Raw genomic sequence first — 15,661 nt, 5'->3', positions numbered from 1 at the left:
CTGAGGGATCTCCCTATGCACAAAGACAGGAGTTTTACCTCCGTTCCATTCCTGACTCCGTTCTGCTACCGCTAACAAAATGGCCAGCTACCGCAGCTTTGCACTACAGACTTAACAGTAGACCATGGCCAATTATTTTTCCAAACTGGCCACCAAGCAGTGGCGGTTTCTGGAAGTGACGGATTCCAAAACATGACCTGGAGGTGAAAGCCTTCTATGCCATCCAGTTACGCAGTCCTAAGTTAACATTTTTCTTTTTTATTAAGCTTGGCTTCCATTTAAGGCCAGCAACTTCAAACAAGTCCAGTCTGAAAATGTAAATGTTCCTTCATTTTAAATAATAGTCAGGAATATTTTCTAGTATGCTGCACCCTGCCCATCTCACTCACTTTGGCTAGATTCTTGTATTATAGCTAGCATAGATCCAGCAATGCTTAGCAGCAATCTCAAACAGGAAGCATCTTTGCATTTTAATTCTTCTGCGTGGGCCAGACTCTCACTAATATGCTTGAGCATTGGAACAATCCATGTCCTGAAAATTAGGTTGATTCAGGCTGAAAAGCAACGGGATAAATTCTTTACAAGCTGAACATTTTCTAACGGCAACAATTATATTTCTGAGGAAGTGTATAGGGCACAGACACAAAAGGTAGATTCTGTTTAAGTCCATATAAGAACATACCAATCATCTCACAAACCCAACTGCAACACACTAACTTTATTAAAACTGGTAACACAAAAAATCTGGTCTCTTACTTGTCTCTCTTTATATGCTGAAATGCTTTGAAATACTTAAGGGATTTAGATCTCTCAGCGTCATTCAAAGGAAAAGGAGTTTGGCATCTGAATTTTCTTGGAAGCTCTGCAAAAGTTGTGACTCTTAGGGTACCCACCACTCTAGAACTTGAGTGCTGAAGAATTCTTACCCGGAGGAAAGAGGGGAAACCCTGACCGTAGTATCCAACAGCAAAGTACTCTGGTTGAGGTCTCATTGCCTTCATAATATTCTCATAAAAAGTAGCTCGCTTTTTCTGAAAAAGAAAAAGTCACCAGCATTTTCACTTTGGAGTATTCAAGGACACTGCCAGACTGTAGCTCACATTCTCAGTGACAATTCCTGATCTATTAGTTCTCCCCTACAGAATACTTTTTACAATTGTTTTTTTGATACAGTATCTCATACTTATCCATTTACTTGGTTAAATATTTGGTTTGTCTGCACCAGAATCAACTTCATTTCCTGGTTTGCAGACATGAGAACAATGCCATGTTTTTAAAGATTCAAGGAGGATATTTGAAATCCTTAACTATTGCAACACAAATTAAAAATAAATATGTTCTGAAACTGAGCAGACACGAATGGTGACAAATGTCAGAGAACTGGCAGAAATAAAACTGGGCAGATGAGTCTCATATGAAAGAACATAAAGACCATCTGGTTACATCTTTAACCACTAAAAAACGTAATTCAGAACCAAGATGATTCTATAGTTCTGTGTTCATACACAGTAGTATTACCACAGAAATAACAAGGTGATGAGATTGACGGAGCCTGAAAATACACTATGCAAATGTTACCTTATTTGATTAACACCAAGAATGCTAAACATCTGCACACGATGTTGTCATGCTAATTACAAGGTCAAAACCACACACTTTAAAAAAAATTATGAAAACATTCTTCCAATATTAAGCTTTACAAAACCATGGGGGTCATGTTCGTTTGTTTGTCTTTAACATAAATGTATTTTGGGCTTATCCTGCTCAACAATATTAATTTAAGCAGTCAGCAGCCTGCTGAAAATGGAGAAAAAAAAAATCTTACCAGGAGATTACCAAGTCCCTCATAATCAAAGACCTTGTTTTCATACATGTCAGCCAACTCTTTGCTTAGTTGAATGGCTTTTTCCCACATCTCCGTGGAGGGTGAAGGGAGGCAGGTGGGGCAAGAAGAGCACAAGCAAAATAAAAGACTCAGTTAAAAGCATTCATTACCACAGATAGGTAAACAAAAAATTCAGCTGATTTTAATTCAGGCAGTACTTTAATGCACTGCCAACTTTCCCTTAGACTCCATGCTGTACATTTTTTGCAATAATTATTACAGTCACACAGCTCTCTTGATTTGTAGATCTGAAAGTGATTTACAAAGCAAGGTTTCTATTGTTACTCCTGATAGGGGAAACTGAGGCACAAAGAGGTGGAAGGACATGTCTAAACAGTAAATGAGAGAAGCCCAGGTGGTCTCCTCCTACAGTAATACTTCATCCCTTGCATCAGGCTTCCTGGGGTTTGTCTCATTTAGCCCTGCTAGAACCATCTATCCAAAGTGCAACTAACACAAGGTCAGTATCAGCCTGACAAGCCATACTTACTGCAATGCAAAAAACCTGACAAAAGCCATTACCCAGAAGAAGAAGGGAAAACACTTTTAGTTTTCTCATCTACCCAGTATCTTGAACAGGGTTAATTTTTCAGATGTTCTTCAACTAACAAGGAAACAGAAGGATTCAAATATCACCAGGACAAATACATGCCCTGCTCAAGCCAGTACTGTGGTCCCTATTTAAAAGCCAGGCCTAAGCATCAAAAGCCTCTTATGGAAACACGCCTGCTTTTACCCTTGAAACCGACTTCAGCCAGCTACATTCACCAAGCCAAGTATTTACCAGTGAACTGTAAGAACACTGCAGAGGCACTCACTTTGCCCCTGTCGAAAAAGGAGATAATTTCTTGGTAGAGTTTTTCCTTGAGTTCCTGTTGTGAGTAGACGTAGTAGCTGTCCCTCTGCAGGAGGTGAGGGACACATGGCTTCTCGGACCACTAGTACAGAGGAAAAAAAAGGCAAAGCTGAAAGAACTGGAACATTTTCAGATTAACAAATCCTTACAGTGGATAGACTCACCTTCTGCAGGGGTGCGTTCAAGACAAATCCATCATCAATGCAAAGGGAGAGCAAGGAAGTTTTGCAGTGATATAAGCTGAGTTGGCTGACTAATGTAAACTAGGAATGCACACACAAACACTGCATCTCAGCAGCATGGTTAGAATAACAAGCAGCCAGTAAGCAATAACTTCTTAAACCACTCCAGCCGGCTGCTCAGAAAAACATCTGATTATGCTCTCCCACTACACACATAAGCAGCCAGAAAGCTTCAGTTCCATGCAAGTTTTTTTCTACATTAAAAGTTCATTTTAAATCAGTTTAAGAATTCATCTGAACTTGTACAATTTTTTTAAGTCACATTTAAAAATCACTTTAAAATGTTAATACAAGTTTAACTATATCTGCAAAACTTGTGTGGTTTTGGCTTAAGGTCTTACACGGAGACACTAACTGAATGTGTATGCTTTACTAATCCGTGGAAGACATGGAGAGGTTGATTATTTCAAATTAAGATGGCTTAGGCTAATGCATTTTACACCATTCACACAGTGGAAAAAACCTGTACTATGACCCCGACCATGGAGATTTTCTCCCAGGTCACTATAGCACACTGTTTCACCAAGAGTACGCAACAAATTGATGCTAATAACATTTTTGCTTTCATCCGTTTAGCTGCTGTGCAATTTGCAGAATTGTGAGGTTCCTTAATGACCACTAGAACCTAGGTAATGCAAAGTCACATTAAAAAAAAAAAAGAAAAAAAAAGTGAATTGTTTATCCTGAGCTGTTTGCACTTCATTTAAAACCCATACCCTGACAGTGGAAAATAAAATTGGCTTTAGTGTAATACCTGGAGCAGCTCTGCATGGAGAAGGAGAGTGTATGCTGCCTCTGTGAAGTTCTCACAGTCTGTGTGCAGGTCTCGGAGTTTATATAGATACCTAAATAAACAAAAAGCAATTGTTCCTTGATGTGAAGGACTCCTGTATCAGTGTACAGAACACCAAGAGAAATAAAGGCTTCTATACAGGTTTATGGAGGGAAACAGCCTACCTGATATAAATGTCCTCTCGTTTCTTCTCCTTATAAAAATTCTGCCAAGAATAGAAAAAAGTCAAACTTTTACAATGTAAAGTGCCATGGATTTGCATAATCATCTCTAGACAAGTAACTTAAGCATCAGTTTTAGATATTTCAAAGATCTTTGCTGTCATTTTGCCTACTTAGGTGCATATATCCCTGCAACCATCCCTTTAACATAAGGTGGGGCTACTATCACCTCTAGAAAAGGGGCAAGTCAAAGAGAGAAAGTGACTTATCCAAAGTTATACGGCTCTTTGCAGTAGAACAGGGACTTAGCCCACATTTCCCAAACCATCAGCTGGCCATCTTTCCTGCCTGTATTTCAGGGCTTCAGATTACCATGTAGACAAGGACCAGCCATGTGACTTGATTTTGGACTGTACATCTTTCTACGTTTTATAGCTGTCAATAGCTGGTAGCCTGATTTCGGCCCATCACTAACCAGAAATGGCAGAAAGAATTACTTAAAATCCTTAAAAAAAAAAAGAAAAAAATCCCTCAGAATCCACAAAAGCCAGGTCAGTAAAGAAGCACCCGTATCCAAATCCAGCCTTCCCCATACCAGCACATTGACAGTGCAGCTCATGCGGTTCTCCTTGCTTTCATCATGCATGATTGTCCTGTAGTCCAGCAGGTTCTCTAGCAGGCTGCTGACCAGCAAAGCAAACACTTCTCCAGAAGCAGACAGGTATTTATGCTTCCGACAGTGCTCCAGGAGGCTGCAGATATACCCAGAGAGACAGAAGGGAATACTCAGTTACGGTTCTGAGCTGTGGTAAGTAGAACTTCAGTGTAAATTACCCAAACAGCCACTCAGCTAACAGAGTCAAATACATTTCCCGAACAGAGACCCTCACAGTGCCGAACAGCACAGCACACCCACAGACCTGAGATAATACCCAAGTCAGGCAGGTCACAGCGTGCCTTGTTGATCAAAAGCCTGGGTTCTACTCTTGGTGCTAAAAGAAGGCTCTGATTTTGCTTTACCTCTGAGCCTGCAGTTCCCAAGCTTTTCCACTTACAACCCTCTTGCCAGTTTGGCACCTGCCTCTAGGCTTTCATCGCCAAGTTCAGGGTAGTTGTGCAAGTCACTGCTCCAGAATAAAAGCATCATTTTAAGGCAATCACTCTCAGAATACCTGTATAACATTAAGATCACTGTCAATTGCACTGTCTCCCTATTCACTGGAGTAATGAATTAGGGTTTCTTTGCATTAGAAAAATAGCAAACTAAACTGTAAAAAGGAGCCTCCATGTTCTTTACAAAACTTACAGTTTCTCCAGCAAAATCTTGTACTGTTCATCCCCTCGGCCACCCTCCACTTCCTGGTCCAGCTTGGTTATCAACTCATTTTCAAACTGAAAAGGCAAAAAACCACAATCAAATAGACAGCAACTCTCAAGAGTGTGGTCTGAACATTAGTAATGCTTGTGGCTGGCGTTTCCGAACTGCCCCGCCATCAGACACACTGATTTTACAAGCCAAGCTAGAGGACGCTTTCATTGTTGGAGCAGAATACAAATGGTAAGAAGCCAAAATGACAAAACTGGAGCAAGGAAATGTAAGTCCTCTCTCTCTCCCATCCTACAGTCACTGGAAAGTCATGCTCTGGGGTCATTCTTCCCATTCTCCCCCATCCATTAGCAGTTCAATTTTGCTAGGATGGAGAAGCATTCTAGCAGCCAGCTTACACAATGGTCATTCACTCACCCTAAAGAAACTGAATTACTACCATCAGTTAAGGACAAGTCACAACTCTCTGACCATCATAAACACTTGTGACTACTAATTAAAGCAAATTCTCAGGATGCAAGAACCAAGTCCTGTGTGATTATCTGTCTAGCCATGAAGATGTGCCCTGCTATGTGCAAGCAGGTCAAGTACATAGTCTCAGTTATAACTCTAGCTAGTATATAAATACCACTGGAATGGAAAATCCATGCCATACACATCCTGCTTTCTTCTACTGATTCCAAAAACCCCTGAGACCCTGGGGACAACCACACCAAAGACTGATGACCCCAAGGGAAGAAAGATCCCGTGTGCACACTGAAGCTAGGGTCTAAGCTGGTATGAGGATGGTGCTTAGGGAAATGCACGTCACATTTGACAACAGTCTGAAATGCCAAGGTGGCTGCCTTTTGGATGGATGGCTCCTACCCGTCTCCAGGGAGAAGACTGTCTACAGCATAACTACAGTGTCCCCTGCCTGCCAGTTGAGATGTTAATGTCTGATATCCCCAGAGGAAAGCTGGAAGAGTAAGTCCTTAGAAACTGCAGTGAAAACTTAACCACAGGGCAAAAGCGAAGGTCCTCTTTTTCCTTCCTTACTTTCTGGTGCTTTCTCAGTAGCAATAAAACGTAACTTCTGGAGAAATTAGCACAGGGTTGGAACTCAGGGATCCGGGTCCTGTTCCCTGCTCTGTCCTTTTACTTGTGTAGCCTCAAGCAAATCCTGTCTGTTCTCTGTATCACTGTTCTTTCCATGATGGTGGCATCAGTATTCACAAAAGTGTTGCCAAATTTGAAGTTAATGAGGGATTAGTGAGTATGTAAGCAACTACATAGTCCTAACACTTGACTGTCCAGCAATTTTCTTTATAGTAACTGACATTTACAGCCAAAGATCTGTCTTGGGGCAATTTATATTGTTATTATAAATGTAAATAGACATTACTTTTTAGAGTACTCTCTTAGAGTCTGCAAATAGCTTCACAATTTAGATGTGGGTATTCACACATCTGCAAATGCAGAAAGGTAAGAAAACAGAGGAATTCATTAATTATCAAAGTCATACAAAGGTACAGTCAGGGACAGAACTGAAGAGTCCTGACTCCTACAAACGACTTAACAATAACTTCCCGAAGTGTTTGGTGCAATGCTTGTTTTATGGGGAATTTTTTTTTGTTTGTTTTCTTTTTGTTTAAATGTTCTCTTCTCCTTCTTGCCCAATGCATACTGCGGAACATCTGTGCTGAAGATACCAGGCTCCCTTACCATATGGAAGTTTCTGTTCCCACTGAAGTTAAACTCGCACTGCATCATATCAAAGAAGATGGGAATAGTAGCTTTCCGTAGCTCAGGCTCTGGGACCAGGGTTACCTCGAGGATCGGGCCTACCATTGCTGGAATGAATTTTATTTTGTGGGGACCTGCAAGAAAGTCAAAGTCAGATACATCCTAATGGCAGGATTTGGATATCCAAATGTTTAAGCATATTATTCATATAAAGTAAAGACCATAAAACACACACATTCTGCTTAGAATGCATATTTTATGTGGATAATGGCTACTTAAGGTAGAATTAACATGTTACAGCTCCAAAATTCAGGAACAGTCCAAGAAAAAAACTGAATGGAATTCCATGCAATGTTGCAAATCACAAAGGCTCTCTGAAAAATTCTACTCTTGTCCTTCATATGGCAGAACATCCTTTATAAAGAATCTAAGAAATTATCTCAGCAGTCGACATGAGAAAAGATCAGCTTTTGCAAGCTATTCACAGAAAAAGCAAAAGAGATTTTGTGCTTTGAAACAGCTGAACCTTAAGTGTATTTCCCCACATAAAACATGAGCAGCTTTTAATAAAGAAATAAAGGATTTGAAACCCAGCTTGAGAGCTTGAATAAAGATAATTCTTTAGCTGGAACTCACCCAGGTTATACCACATATCCCTTATTTTGAAGCCAATTTCTTTCCTCATGTCCCCATACCTAGAAAAAAGTATTAGAAAGAAAAAGATGAAAAAGGCCTACGCGTCGAAATTACCTTTGCAAAGTTGCTGAAGAAATTTAATGCCAAACCCACAAAATCTACTACTCTCTCCTTAAAAAAACCACCACACACAAACTGGAATATGCCGGGCATTTATACCAAGGGGTCTCGCAGACTATCTTCCCTACTAAGGGCCTACCAAAGAGTTCCTCAATATTACATACCTTTTGTTAGATGTTCACCTCAACTTTTTTTCTTCCTTATCCTGCCTAGCACTAATGCTCAATGCACAGAGGAAGACAACGGCCATGTGCCATTATGACAGAACACTGCAGACTCCCTGAGAGCAGAATAAAGCTGCAGCCCTACTGCTTCATGCAATTCTACCCAGAATTTTGTTGTATTTGGTGTTTTTCCCTAAAGCTTTCACTGCTGACATCAAGAGAATGCAAGAATATTTAATTACCAGGCTTCTTAAAGCTGTCATTATTGCAGAAAAAAGATGGCAAACATTAACTATGTATGCCCTAACAAAATTCTATGCCAAGATCTACAAAGATATTTAGGCACTTGATTCCAGCTAAATGCAGAAGTAAAAGCTGCTCAGTGCCTTTGTGAATTTGGCCAGGTTACCGAAAATTACTACTGTTGGGGTGATGAATGCCTCTGAAGTGCTCTCGCTTTCAAAACAGAAAAAGCAAAGACAGGGGACTAAAAAGTTGCAGGGCTTTTAGGATTCTTGCTTACCTACCTTACATAATGCTGAGGAATTGCATAAGGTATTGCTTTGGGAACTATGGCAAGCCTTCTATTACAGACCTTACAGGGGAAAGAGTCTTTTGGCAAGGTGCTTAAGTTCAGCTCAAACAACTCAAGATCTGTCTGACCAGACTTAGACATCCACAGTGCAAAGACCTGACATCTGTCCTCGCCATCCCTCCTCCCTTTATCATCATTCATTAATCAAGCACTTCCATGGCATGCTTCAGCTCATTCTAAGATTGTGTGGGGTATGTCTGGAACAGTACAAATGAAGCTTCTTAAAAGCAAAAAGGCCTGGCAACTTTTTAAATGTAAACTCACTTCTTGATAATTTTGTTGCGTTTGGCTTGTGAGAAGGTCTCCAGCTGGAGGGATTCATGAGTGAGAAAGGCCACTGCCAAATGGAAATAGTTATTCCAGAGCTGTGGAAGAGAAACAAGTCTGAAATAGGAGAAGACAAAGGAAAAGCAACAACCAGCACAACAGAGCTACACAGCCCCAAATGCTGTAGTCTCCCAGGTGAGGGTTAATGAGGAAGTGTACCAACAGCGAGCTGGTAGATGAGTCTGTGTTCTCAGCCATAGCAGGCAAGCCAGGAGCATACAGCAACCCAAAATTTCTCACTCTTTTTAGCTTGTACTCTCCAATAAAGGAAGTGACAGTGGGTACACCCATAACACTATTTTGTTCTTAACTAGTCAAGCACAAATCAGCTCTAGTCAGCATGCTGCTCAACTTGACCTTGTAAAGCCTGCAGCAGTTGTATTTGCTTGCAACTTATTGCTGCACTAACCACAGTTCTGTAATTCAGAACTGCTTTGTATTCTGCTGCTTTTCTATAAAAGACTACGGACATTTTCCACAGGCACGCTCCATATCAACAAATCTGTTAACAGTGGGATTTGTTTGTTCTTCCTGCCTTTCAGGACTGGGGTCCATAAGAAAACCCAGAAACAATGGAACTATTACCTGGAGTTCAAAATTTGCTTGATCCAGAAAGAAGCGGTTGAGTACAGAGGTAAATTGGTTCACCGCCCGGAGGAAAACTCTGGAAGAGATAAAAGCATCAAATAAAAGGTGGCTCTTGAAAAAAATAACATTGCAGTTCTGGGTTTACGACTCTCACATGTAAGCTCAGGAGGCAAGAACAGATGCTCCCAAACAAGACAGGTATTCCTCTATAATGCTATTTCACCTCTTTCCCAGTAGAGGGACATTCAGGGAAAGTTATTCCTCTGTTGCTGAACAAAAGAAACCTTGACTGGAGGCGGATGAAAAACAAAACACTTTTTGGGTCATCCAATCTCTTTGACAGTGCACTGTCATTCCAGATGGTAGCTTCTCTTAAGTTTAGCCTATCCTCACCACTGAAGCATTCAAATAACTTGCCACTTTCATGTCCTTCTCCACACTGCACCCCTACAACACATTGGAGCTACAATGCCTCCATTTTGAAGATGACTTGCATGACTGTGCCATGCAAACAGGAGTTATGTGCTTGTTGTTTCTTCATTCTGTCCCCAGTTCTGTTGATACCACCTGTGGGAACATTAAACTCACAGGCATATAGGCCCTGCTGCGTCATGGATAGCAGGTTTTGGCCATACTTTGCTACCTAGCACAGCAGACAGCGAGCCAAAGCCATTCAAATTGTACAGACTTAGCAGGAGAGACTGACTCACACAAGGCCAAACAAAGCCCACAGCAGAGGACAGAAGTGAGCCTGGGTAGTTCTAGTTTACAGGCCAGCACACTATACCCTAGACCACACTTAGGTCCAACTCTAGCTTGATGTTTACCATGTGATTCCCCCAGAATTGAAACCAAAAAGGCTTCTCTGATTTATGTTGCACTCTCCAGCAGATAAGTGACTGGATGAAAGACTGCATGGTTTTGATTGTGTGCCTTTGGGCAGGAGAAGAAAGATTTCCAGTTCCATCAACAGAAATGTGCAGGTACTACAATTTACTGAAATCTAATTTGAATCACCCTGAAACTGTAAAAGAAAATAAGCCTATGTAACTTCAGTGATTTGCAAGCCTGCTTGTGAGAGTCATGCTCCTTTCAGAACCAGAAAGGCCCCAAAGCAGTAGCAAGACTTAAAATAGCAGCAACTATATACCTGCTCTGCATCATATTCATGACCATCCAGTCAGTTGCATAGACATTTTTTCCAATCAGATCCTTAAACATAATGAATGTTTCCATCAGGAAGTCCTGTTGGAAAAATAAAAACCACAGCCCATCAAGTTGAATATGGTAGTCTTTTATCCACATGAAAACATAGGGAAATGCAAATGTTTGCAACTGCAGAATGATTGATTAGCAATCAATACACTGTACCTCCTAAGAAGGATCTCTTATTGTGTGGGTATATTCCAATAACTAAATTATTTCTGACATCTCATCCATTCAATTACAGAAAAAGAAATAATTCCACAGAACATGTTGATCTGTTTAATTAAATCTGTCTTTACTGTTTTGAATTAAGCTGTGCTGTAGGGAGTTCTGGTGCACAAGCTGGATTAAAAAGCAAAACCAATATTCAAGGACTTGTTTCCAAATGTCTGAATGATGACAGTGTAACAGCCCTATGCAGTATCTTCTATAAAGACAGAAATTACAATGTATTTTCACTTCCCCAATTAGTTAAGTCTTTTCTGGTCCAGTTTAAGAAGGATAGTTAAACAGACGTAGTGAACACGCCGTCACATGCATATGGTTGAGAACATTACTATAGAAAAGACACATTTTGCACAAACACTAAACTGCTCCAAACAAAGCTATATCTTACACCTTAAGATTTGGGCAAGGCAAGGTTGAATTGCAGAATAAGAAAAAAGGAAAAAGAAGAGAGATGAGCAAAAGAAGGTAATATCAACAGTATTGATCTCTATATTGTGGTCTCTATAGATATAAATGCTACCTATGAGCATTTAAATGGATTCTACTCTCTACAAAGACAGCACATCAGCATTCAAAAATGAGAGGGACACAAAGAAGGTCACATGAGAAATCGCCACCTTGCAAAGATCACCAGCCAAAAAAAAATTCTGGTGAGCTGAACAGCTTGCTCTAAAGAATTGGCAAGCGACATCGATGTAGAGAGAGAAATGGGCATTTGGTGCTACCTCAGTAAAAATCCTTTAGGCATTATTAAATCAGAGCTTGACGGAAAGGTTTGGGCTTGACAAGGGGCACCTTGAAGATACAAATTAACTTATAACAGTGTTCAACCAACCAAGGAATGATCCAATGCCAGGGCTGAAAATACCAAAGCAAATAAAACCCAACAATAAACAACAAAAATAAATAAAACCAATTATTGCAGTAAAACAAAATGCAATGTTCTATTGGTACTAACAACTACTACACCACCACAAACATGGGCTTGCTTCTGTAGATTTAAGGATTGTAAAAATTAGATACAAATTGGTATTTTTGATCAGTACCTGTTTAAATGATATGCAGGTAGTTTTAATGATTACATAAGTCACCCTCTTGATATGTCTTCATGTAGAAGCTTTATGTATACACACAAAAATACAAAAGAAATATCCTCCTATTTGAGTCAGAAGATGCAGAACTATATGGTAAAACAAGACATCTTCAACTTGCAAGCTGAGCTTCAATCTGAAGTTTACATTTCAGGAAAGCTTTTAAGTATTTGTTTAACCTTACCTTGAACTTAAGTTACAATGGTCTCCTTAGCTCAATTGCTCTTCAGGAAAAAGGAAAAATTCTGAATTGAGGCCCACTCAACAGAAAATTTGTTTCAATTCTGCCTTGAATCCACCTTTTTCCAAAATCCATCAGATTTGTCTTCCTAGCACCCTTCTTCCTCAGACACAGTATTTCTACATACTGTGAAATACACATACAACCCTGCTGAAAACCTTTTCACTCATTTACTTGATGAACACTAGCAGAATTCCCGAATCTACTTGGTTTTGGTTTTTCTTCCTTCACAAAAAATTATTTGGGTAATATAAACAGCAATTCTAAAACTAGATGATGAGTGCTCTCTATAGACAAAGCAGCCGAGTGGCCTTTCAGGTGCAGAAGTGACAGAAATGTGTGTGTCCTGTAGGTGGCTATGTTGCTCAACAGATTGCAAGCAATTCCAACTGCACAGGGAAAAAGAGATCACCTTGCCATCCAAAATGAATTACAAACACCTTCTTGTGGGTTTTGATCTAGCTTTTACAGGAAGAACACAACTCCAGGCTCTTCCCCAGCCAGTACTTAAACAAGCAGGCACTTTCAAGTTGCAAAACAAGGAGTATGGGGACAAAAAAGCCAGAACAGTTGCTGTGTCATGCTTCAGAGACTTGCATAAATACTGGTTTTGGTTCTGACTTCTTGTGGGCAGTTTGGAGAAAAATCTGGACACAGCTGTTAATTCTAAGGGCCTCAAAAAACCCCCCCTAATATTTCACCTGGTTTCATATTGAAAGTCTTTGGTGGTAAGAACTGTACACAGTTTTTAACACAGAAGGCTCTATTTGCATTGCTGCCCACTAAAGCAAGACTAAAGCATTTAATTAAACTCTAGAGGAGGGGGAAGAATTCTAATTAGATCAAGAAAACAGTATCACAAAGAGATACAGCGAGTGCAATAGAGAGAGGAAAATGCTTTTCCTTTTCAGCTTCATTCACCTTTCTGGTTCCTGACTTCTTACTTGCACAGACTTAAACAGTCATTAAACATGTTTTTACTCAATGCTACAAATGCTATTCTCAGGCTCTACTGAGTCAGCAACATCCAGTGTGTATACCCAGCAGGGGTGATGTGAATATATCCCCAGTGGCTGTGGCATTAGGTGCCCATAAGTCTTTGCTGATGAATGCAGCATAACCACTCCAAACTGAATACAGTAACTTGAAATGACCTTTCAGAAGCAGAGTGTAATTCTTTATGGGCTCAGCTAATCTCCCAGCCAGGTTGACTTACAATAATGTCCTGCCTGGTTTTGAAAGTATTGATGTAATGGTTGTAATGGAAATCATCCATCTGCCTCAGGATGGCTGTCATGCAGGCCACAAAAATACCCTAGAATAGGAAAAACAAAACATTTTATTATTTTCCTGTATTAAGCACTGTAAGTGTGGCATATGCTTTCAGAATTCTGCCTAATCAAATATCAGTCATCCCAAGCCTGCTTATCTACATCCTGACATCAGTCTGTGTGACTGTTTAGTCCTCTACCCCAAACCAGTCAAGACTTCCTAAATTTCAAGTATGAAGTCTGAGTATAGCTTTCTTTCTCCCCAGGGATCACAGTTTGAAGAAAAACACATCCTCCAAACAATGGACTATATATATGTATATGAACCACTTCATCATATCTTAAGGGTCTTTTCCAACCTAAATGATTCTATGATTTTCAGATTTACTATGGCCAACTGCAATTCTCACAGCTGACATTGGTAATAGCATTAACTTCACCCTAGAGTTATCAAAAATAAGATATTGCTGTATATGCCCAGCTCTTGATTTTTCCGTCTTTCTGTACATGAAGTCCAGGGCAAATTAAAACATACCAACTTACACCTTCTAGGATGCCACACAGTAGTCAGAAATGCCCCTTAGAGATGCCTCAGTCTTCAGCATTTAATCCTACTCAACCAAGGTGAAAAAAGAGTTTTTTTCCAGCAACGACTCCTTGTGTATTAGAAACTGCATTGAAACCAAACTCTCTGTGCACAAGGGCCCAAAGGAACTTGAAATCACAGCCAACTGTGACTCAGTTCAAACTGCTGCTGGAGTAGGACAATTTGTATCCTAATACCTGGTCTCAAAAAACCATGAAAAGCCATGTTTTAGTGGCACAGAAGCCCTGCAGGAAACGGAAAGATGATTTCATAAACCACTGCTACACACTGAAATCTCCCGGGAGAATAAATTCCACTATAACAAATGGTAAAGTAATAACTGAAGCAAGTAAAAGGCTCTCACAATGTGTGGAGACTGTCTGCTCATTCCAATCACTGTGCGGTTTATTCTCCTTAGCAGGCGTTCCATGATCAGCTGGATGTGGACAGCAGTGGGCCCCTGGGGATATTCAATAAGGAAAACTGGAGACAATTCTTAATGTATACTGTTGTATAGAGTGCTCCCTGTGTGGGAGGACTGCCCTGACAGTGGTTAATTGTTACTAGAGGATGCAAAAAAGGAGATTTAAAACACAGGAGCAATCGATTCAAATACTGTAGGTATACACTTGGTGGAGAGCTAGCATAATTGATCTATACCAGCTTCATTAGTTCATCCTGGCATAGCTAAACTGAAGCTGGTGCTTTGATTTGGCTTTGTTTTCCCTGAACAGCTCTTCAGTTCAAACTATTCTTTTCACAGCAACTTAGAATCAATTTCCATGACTAATGTGGCGAGAAACTGTATTCTCCTGACTGAATAGTGATCGTTGTCCCTATTTCATAGCAGAGAAAATGAGAAACCAAACACTTTTATGACTTGCTCCAAATAATTCAACAAGCCACCAAAGTAGCTGGGAATAACATTCTGGTCCCTAGAAAGGAAAGTAATTGCTTTTTGTACTGTAGTGATAACCATTAATTCAACCTTTCATGGCTCCTTTTTAGACGCAGCTACTTTACGTGCAAAGAGATTCAAAGAACTATACAGCAATGCAACACAATTTCTGTAAACATCAGAACTTCGTAATACTTTAAAGCATAAGTGGAGAACATTTCCTTGCCACAACTTCTCAAAAGAAGAATTAACCTTAATTTGCACCCTTGACAGTTTTCATGCTCACCACATCTTTCCGATCCAGGACTTCAAGAACATTGCTAAGTAGCTGTGAGCAGGCCTCATGGTCAGTCTTGTTTGAATTGTCATCCAACTGGCCACTTAGCTGATCTATTAGTAGCGGCAGAAGAGCATCTCTGCATTCTAAAAAAATGAAACAGCACCACGTCTTGTTGGTCTCAGGAAGTTCTTCAGCATTCAGTATATATGGGTACCACACAGTAGCTTTCTGCCCATAACTTTATCTTGGACACCAAAACATGCTTAAATCCACTTCAGTTAGCACTAACAGACTAGAGAAAGTCATAAATAACCTGTAATGATATGTATTGCATCAAATAGTGCACTCTCACCTTCTGCCTCATTCTAAATCAACACACTGGATCAGGATCCTACAGTATTAGGCACTACATAAAGACTGAGCAGCAAAAAAGTTTCAGTT

At 40.1% G+C, this 15,661-nt stretch overlaps 1 protein-coding gene across 1 annotated transcript in view; it reads right to left on the bottom strand.

The window, feature by feature from the left end:
• Positions 1–15,661, bottom strand: part of DOCK5 (dedicator of cytokinesis 5) — a 62,903-nt gene that overhangs the window by 15,390 nt on the left and 31,852 nt on the right. The window contains exons 25-39 of the mRNA XM_050910080.1: positions 15,227–15,363; positions 14,407–14,502; positions 13,402–13,500; positions 10,570–10,664; positions 9,417–9,495; positions 8,769–8,869; positions 7,626–7,684; positions 6,969–7,123; positions 5,244–5,329; positions 4,533–4,689; positions 3,941–3,981; positions 3,738–3,828; positions 2,704–2,823; positions 1,826–1,915; positions 927–1,031 (exon numbers count right to left, since the gene is read on the bottom strand). Coding sequence (XP_050766037.1) covers positions 927–1,031; positions 1,826–1,915; positions 2,704–2,823; positions 3,738–3,828; positions 3,941–3,981; positions 4,533–4,689; positions 5,244–5,329; positions 6,969–7,123; positions 7,626–7,684; positions 8,769–8,869; positions 9,417–9,495; positions 10,570–10,664; positions 13,402–13,500; positions 14,407–14,502; positions 15,227–15,363 — 1,511 coding nt within the window. The remainder of the gene's footprint in view (positions 1–926; positions 1,032–1,825; positions 1,916–2,703; positions 2,824–3,737; positions 3,829–3,940; positions 3,982–4,532; positions 4,690–5,243; positions 5,330–6,968; positions 7,124–7,625; positions 7,685–8,768; positions 8,870–9,416; positions 9,496–10,569; positions 10,665–13,401; positions 13,501–14,406; positions 14,503–15,226; positions 15,364–15,661) is intronic.

Source organism: Gymnogyps californianus, chromosome 23, assembly GCF_018139145.2.
Source record: "Gymnogyps californianus isolate 813 chromosome 23, ASM1813914v2, whole genome shotgun sequence".
NCBI lineage: Eukaryota > Metazoa > Chordata > Aves > Accipitriformes > Cathartidae > Gymnogyps > Gymnogyps californianus.
Note: the sequence above shows the minus strand (reverse complement) of the source record. Positions and strands in the feature narration are given on the sequence as shown.